This window comes from Chiroxiphia lanceolata, chromosome 26, assembly GCF_009829145.1.
Source record: "Chiroxiphia lanceolata isolate bChiLan1 chromosome 26, bChiLan1.pri, whole genome shotgun sequence".
Taxonomy (NCBI): Eukaryota; Metazoa; Chordata; class Aves; order Passeriformes; family Pipridae; genus Chiroxiphia; species Chiroxiphia lanceolata.
This window is the reverse complement of record NC_045662.1, coordinates 4,664,286-4,671,076: the sequence shown is the minus strand read 5'-3', so window position 1 is coordinate 4,671,076 and position 6,791 is coordinate 4,664,286. Positions and strand designations below refer to the sequence as shown.

Below are 6,791 nucleotides of genomic sequence, written 5' to 3'. Positions count from 1 at the left end.
ATCCTGCCTTGAAATAGGGAGGCTGAGCCCGCCAGAGCCGCCACCGCGGGGTCCCCTCGCTGCTGGCCCCGCTCCGTCTCCCCGACCGAGCTGTGCAGGGTCCTGGTAGCCCCCAAAAAAGCCTCAATCCACAAAAAACACTCTCAGACCTCGGCGGGGCGGCGGCTCCCGACCTCCCGCGTCCCTCCCCGGGAGCTGCCGGGCACCGGGGCTGCCGGGCGGAACGGCTGGACACCGTAGCCAGGCACTGGAGCCTTGCACCGGGGCTGGATACCGGAGCCGGGCACCGGGACCGGGCACCGGAGCTTTGCAACGAAACCGTTCACCGGAACCGTGCACCAAAATCTTCCCCCGGAGCTTTGAAGCGGAGCTGTTCTCCGGAGCTCTGCCCCGGGGCCGCACACCGAGCACGGGGCCGCATTGCGGGGCCGGGCCGTGCCGGAGCAGCCGAGCGGGTTCCCGCACCTTCGGCGGGGCCGGGCGGGCACCGTGGAAACAAAAATCCCGGGAATCGAACGCAACCCGCAGCCCCGCCGGCGGGGCCGGCACCCCCTGGCACAGCCGGCCCCGGGAGCAGATGTCGGCGGCCCCCCCGCAGCCCCCGGCCCACCGCGACCCCCTCCTTTGCTCCGCCGGGGCATCCGCCCTTCGCCGCCGCGGCCCCGGTGCCGCCGGTTGCGGGTGAAGGCAGAAGGGCCGCACATCGACCCCCCCCGACCCCACTGAGCCCTCGCACGACCCTACCGAGCCCCTGACAGGGCCCCCCGAGGCTTTTTCTCCGGAAAAACGAGTCCCGGGAGGATGCCCGGGCTGGAGCCGTCGGAAGAGGCTCTGCTGCTCTGCGGAGAGCGGCGAGCGCAGGGGCCCGACCGGGGGTCGGGGGGCTCGGGGGGCTCAGAGGCAGATACAGCGGCTTGTGGGACCTCGGCGGATCCGCCCCCGGCCCGGTCCCTACTCCTTGCCACCGGTGTCTCCGGGGCCGGGCCCGGCACGTCGGGGCCGCGCTGGAGCCATTCTCCGTTTGCAGCCCCGACGGGTCCCGGCCCGACCCCAAACCGGCCCGGTTTATCCCCAAAATCCGCGAGGCTGCGGGGCGCGGGCACCGTCACCTCTCCCGGGAGGGAACCGGCGGCTCCGTCCCCGCAACCTCGATGCCTCCCGCGGGGAACCGGCCCCCGCGACCCCCGCGGCCGTGGGCAGCGGCACCGGTCGGAGCCCCGTGCCCGACCCTGCCCGGAGCCCGCGGCCGTCGGGTGACGACGAGCCCCGGTGGCGCGGACGGTAAATACACCGGTGCCCGTTCAGCGGCCCCGGCTCCCGTTCAGCACCGCCGCGGCGGACAGCTCCGCACCGGGCACCGCGCTGCCGGGGCTCCAGCGGGCACCGGCACTGGCAGCGGGTACCGGGAACGGCATCGGGCTCCTGGCACCGGCATCGCGCCGGTGCTTCCAGTGCTCCAACGGGCACCGGCTCCGAGAACCGGCACGGGCACCGGCACTGGCACCGGCTCCTGGCCGGAGCTCCCGGGGTTCCAACAGGCACCAGCATCGGCACTGGCACCGGCACCGGGGCCGGGCACCGCGCCGAGGGTCCGTCGGGAACCGGCACCGGGAACCGGTACAAGCAGCGGGCACCGTGCCTGTAGCCGGCCGGGGCCGCGGGGCCGCCACCGAGGAGCCCGGCCTTGGCCACCGCCACCGCGCGCCCTCGCCACGGCCACCGGCCCCGCGGCCCGGTGCCAGCCCCGGGCACCGCGCTCCGAGCTCCCGCTCCCGGGGGACCGGAGCGGTGTCACCGCCGGCGGACCGAGCCGGGCCGCCGCTCCGGATCCCGGTGCCCCTATTGGCGAGGGGGGGACACCGCCTCCGCGGTCCCGGGGGGGACACCCGTGGGGCAGAGCCGCGTTATATCAGCGCCGCCGCCCGCGGGCCGCGCACTCGGGCGGCGGGAGCGGCGGCGGCACCGCCGGGGGGGGGGGCTCGGCCCGGTGCCCCCCAATGCCCTCGGTGCCCCCGGCGCCTCCGGGGCGGAAGGAAAGCGGCGAAGGCGGCGGAGTCAACATTGAATATTTATTAATCGCCGTCGAAGGACGCTCGGTAATTACAACCTCGCCGCGATCGCACCGGCGGCGGCTCGTCACGGCCGACGAGTCCTGGCGGGGCCGGGACCGGGCGACGAACGTCCAGCGGGGCCGGGGGGGGGCGGCCCCGGCAGGGAGGGGGGGGCCGGTGCATGCAGTACGGCCGGGCCCCCCGGCCCCGCGCCCCCGCGCTCCGCCGCCGCCGAGCAGTGTCCGGGCGGCGGGGACGGGGACCGGGAACCGGGACCGGGGAGCGGGAGCGGCGCCCGGCGCGGGGGGGTCTTGCATATCGTTGGCCATAAATATTTATTAATCGAAATGAAACGGAACGGAAACACGAAAGCACTTCTGGTGTCGGGCAGCGGGTCCCCTTTGCTACAACGGTTTGTGGGTTTTTGTTTCTTTTTCCCTTTTTTTTTTTTCCCGTTTTCTTTTTTTTTTTCCCAAAACTTTTTTCTTTCCTTTTTTTTCCCCATTTTTTTTCTTTTTTTTTTCTTTTTTTTTTTTTTTTTTCGTTTTCAAAACGTTTCTCAGAAATCATCCTCCTCTCCTCCTCCCTGGTCTCTAAAAATGCTGGTTTCTCGAAGGTGGTTGCGGGCAGGTTCCGACAACAAAAGATCCAAAAAAAAAGAGGAAAACCCAACAACAACAAAACAAAACAAAAAACAAAAAAAAAAAAAAAAAAGCGTCATCGGCTTCCCGGCGTCTCCCGGCCGAAGGAATGCGGCAAACCGGGATGGAGACCCCCGGGCCGGGCGCCGGGGGGGGGGCGCAGCCCCACCAGCCCCCCGGAGCCCGCTTGCATAGCTCGGGCTGCGCTTCCCGGCTCCGCCAGCTCGGGAAAACCGGGGCGGCTCCACGGGGTGGGGGGGTGTCTTTTTTTTTTTAATTATTATCGTTATTTTTTTCCCTTGTATTTTTCTTTTTTTTTTTTTTTTTTTTTTTTTTCCGTTTTCAAGTTTTTTAAAACAGGTAAAAACGTCCTGACACACGCGCTGCGAGGAGCTCCCCGGGGCGGGGAGCGGGGCCGGGGCCCCCCCAAAGCAAAGTGCATCTCGGAGCGTCCGCCGGGCCTGGCCTCTTGCATAGATAGAAATTGGGGTTCGTTCCTCCCTGCGCCTCTTTATTGCTTCGGAAAGTTTCACTCCGCGCCGCAGCGCGGGCTCCTCTCGCTCCCACGGGCCGGGGCAGCGGGTGTCCAATGCCGGGGGGGTGCGGGGGGGGTCGGGGTCAGGGCTGGGGAGGGGAGAAACGGCCCAAACTGGGGGGGTGGGAGGGGGAAAAAAAAATTAAAAAATAAATATATAAAATTAAATTAAAACGAATTCAGAGGGAAACGAAGCGGCTCGACCCAGAGGGTCGCGCTGGGCACCAGGGGGGCTCCGACGGGCTGGATGGGGGGGGTCGGCCCGTGCGGGACATCTCCCCCGGGAAAAATAATAATAATAATATTAATAATAATAATAATAGTGATAATAATGTAATTGTAATAATGGTTGTAGTCGTTATAATTGTTGTGGCAGTTATTATAATAATCGCGGTGATAATAGCGGTAATAAAATAACCAAATAAATTACATTAAATAACAAAGAACAATAAATAACAAAATTTAAAAATAACGAAATAAATACTAATAAAAAAATTAAGGAAAAGGGGAAATCCTCCCAAAAAAGCACTTTGTCCCCACGGGGCGCGGGGACCCGCCGCCGGGGCCGGGTCCCCATATTGCACCAAAGCCCACGGCGGAGCCCCGGGGGCCGGTCCGCGGGGCCGCCGCGGGTGGGGGGGTGTGTGGAGGGGGGGTCTCCCCCTCCCTCCCCGCCACCTCGGGGATGGGGAGGGGTGTCGGGGAGGGGGGTCAGTTGTGGAAGAAGGCGTTGAGCTCCTCGTACATGGGGCCCCGCTCGTGCGGGAGGTGCATGTCGTAGGGGAAGATGTTCTCGGAGTGGACCCCCCCGCGCATCCCCGCCGACCCGAAGACCAGGTTATGGGCGGCGGGGCGGGAGCCGGGCAGCGCCGAGTAGTGCATAGAGTAGTGGTAGCTTTTCTCGTGGTCGGGGGATGAAGAGTCCTGCTTGAGGGAGAAGTTGCCGTTGATGCAGAGCGGGGGGCTGAGCCCCCCGTCGTACTCCGAGCTGTTGTAGTCGGGGGAGGTGTTGCCGTAGAGGCTCTCGTAGGCGGAGGCGCAGTAGCCGTGTGTCCTCAGCCCGTGCGGCCCGGGGCCGGCGGCGGGCGGGCAGGGCGCCGCGGCCAGCCGCGAGCAGGGGTAGGGATAGGGGTGCACGGCGAAGGAGGCGGCGTTGGGGCCGTGGAACCGACCCCCCTCCTGCCCCTGCTCCGTCAGGAAGTTGCGGGAGTTGAGCTGGAGGCAGCCGGCCACCAGGTTGGTGGTGGGCTGGGACAGCCCCTTGCACAGAGTCTGCACGTAGGAGACCAGGTCGGGCCGCTTGCCCGAGCGCAGGATCTCGGAGAGAGCCCAGATGTAGTTCTTGGCCAAGCGGAGGGTCTCGATTTTGGAGAGTTTTTGGGTTTTGGAGTAGCAGGGAACCACCTTGCGCAGGTTGTCCAGGGCCGCGTTCAGGTCGTGCATCCGGTTCCTCTCCCGGGCGTTCGCCTTCTGCCGCCGCAGCTTCGACCGCTCCAGCCGCGCCTTCGTCATCTTCCTCTTCTTGGGGCCGCGCTTCTTGGGCCGCTCGCCCTCCGCCTCCTCCAGGCCTTCCTCCTCCTCCTCCTCCTCCTCCTCGTCCCCTCCTAGCTCCCCTTCCTCCTTGCTCTCCCCCAGCGAGCCCTCGGGCGGCTCCTCGGGGAGGGCGCAGCCCTTCCCCGCCCGCTCCTCCTTCTCGCTCCGGGCATCCTCCTCGCACTCCTCGGCCCAACCGGGGAATTTCGGGACTTCGGGGACCAGGCTGGGCTCGCTGAAAAGTCGCGTCAACATGGTGGCTGCAGCGGGGGGCAAAGAGCCAGGCGTTACCGGCGGCCCCGCCGCCCGCCCACCCCCCCCGCCCCGCTCCCACCCGCCGGCACCGGCGAAAACGAATTGGGCGCGGGGCCGCCTGCCGCCGCCCCCCGCCCGGGCCACCCGACGCCGGGGGCACCGGGGCTCTCTCGGGGCGCGGCGATGCCCCCCCTCCCGACCTCCCCCCAACCCCACCGCCGGGGTCCCTGGGCCGCCGCCCGCGCCCCCGCTCCCGCTCCTCCGCAACCACCCCCCCGCCCCCCCCGCCCCCGGCCCGCCCGGTGACCCCCTCCCCGGTGCCCCGAGGGCTGGGCCCGGTGTCGCCGGTCCTTCTTTGACGCCTCCAACTTTTCCCCGCCGCGGGCGCGGATCGACCCCGGCCGCCGCGGCTCCGCCACCGCCGTCCCGTGGCCGGGGGGTCGAGGCGCAGCCGCCCCCCCTCCCCGTACTCCCCCGTACCCCTCGTACCCCCTCCGGCCCGGTCAGCCCCGCCCGGCGCCCCCCATCCCCGCCCCGGGGCTCCCCGCGGCCGCCGGAGCGGGGCCCGTAAAATGCGGCGGCACCAACCGGGGGGCGGCGGGGGCGGCCGGGGCCCCCCCGGGGGAGAGCGGGGGGCGCGGGCGGCGGCGCTGCCGGGGGCGCCCCCGGGGCCGGTGGGCGCGGCGGGGCCGGGGCGGGGGGCACCGCCCGGGGCGGGGGCCGGGGGCGCCGCGGGGGAGCGGGGGGGCGGCTCCGCCGGGTCGGGCCCCCCCGGGGCGGTGGCGCGGAGGCTCCGAGCTGATTTCGTTGATGCCGCCCGGCCGTCGCTGCCCGCTCCGTCCCACCGGGACCGCGGAGCCCCGGGCGCGCCCAGGCTGGGGGGGGGGGCGCCGGGGGGGGGCGAAACCCCAACACCCCCCCTTGGGGGGGCTCCGGCGGGGGGGAAAAATCCCATCAGCGGGGCCGGCGGGGAACGGGAGAACCGAGGGCCGGGGGAGAACGAAAGATGGGGGGAAAAAAGGGCGAGACGTGGCGGAGAAACAAAATCAACATGGAAGTTGCCTTTTCTCCATTCAAGTTTCCTCCGCTGCCCTCCCAACCCTCCACTTCTTACATAACTCACCTTCGGGCGGACCGCAGGAATTCTTATTTCATTGTTCCCAGCATCTTCTGGGAGCGGGACGCGGCTCCTTGAGGTGCTCCAGCCTCCTGCAGTCCTCTATCCAAAAGGAGGCGAGAGTGGCATCTCTACCCAGCAAAGGGGGTACCAGCTCTGCTGCCAGTGCCATATGGTTGGCACGTCATGCGCGAGAGCTATCACATGAGAGCTAATGATTGACATGCGCTTGCATTCAGGGAGATTTGTCTCTCTGGGGAAGGAGGACTCGCCATCTGTCACTCTGTACTCTAAAAAAAAAAAAAAAAAAAAAAAAAAAAAGGGGGAAAAAAAAAAAAAACCCTCTTCCAAATCTCCAGCTCTGCCTGCACGGCACAAAATGGGACCCGGGCGAGAGGCAGGCGATGGCGGGGCCGGCAGGAACAATGGAGCCGGAGGGAAAACCGGCCATCCCGGCTGGGCCGAGCGCGGCGGGGACCCCGGCGGGCGCCGGGGCGAGGGGGGAGATGCCACGGGGTCCCTCGCTGGGAGCTGGCATCTGCGGCTCGCCGCAAAATGCCGCGGCGGCTCAAGCGGGTCCGTCCCCACCCTCAGCCGGCAGCCGGGCGGTGATGGCGGTGCCGGCGAGGGCCTGGCGCGGGCTGGGGGCTGTGGTCGGG

At 68.0% G+C, this 6,791-nt stretch overlaps 1 protein-coding gene across 1 annotated transcript; it reads right to left on the bottom strand.

Annotated features, from left to right (window-relative positions):
- Positions 1-2,986: 2,986 nt before the first annotated feature.
- Positions 2,987-6,349, bottom strand: NEUROD2 (neuronal differentiation 2). The gene is made up of 2 exons (XM_032711591.1): positions 6,139-6,349; positions 2,987-5,020 (listed from the first exon to the last, which is right to left on the bottom strand). Exon 2 carries the CDS (start codon positions 5,013-5,015, stop codon positions 3,939-3,941), a length of 1,077 nt encoding a protein of 358 aa, XP_032567482.1. The 5' UTR covers positions 5,016-5,020; positions 6,139-6,349; the 3' UTR covers positions 2,987-3,938.
- Positions 6,350-6,791: the final 442 nt, after the last annotated feature.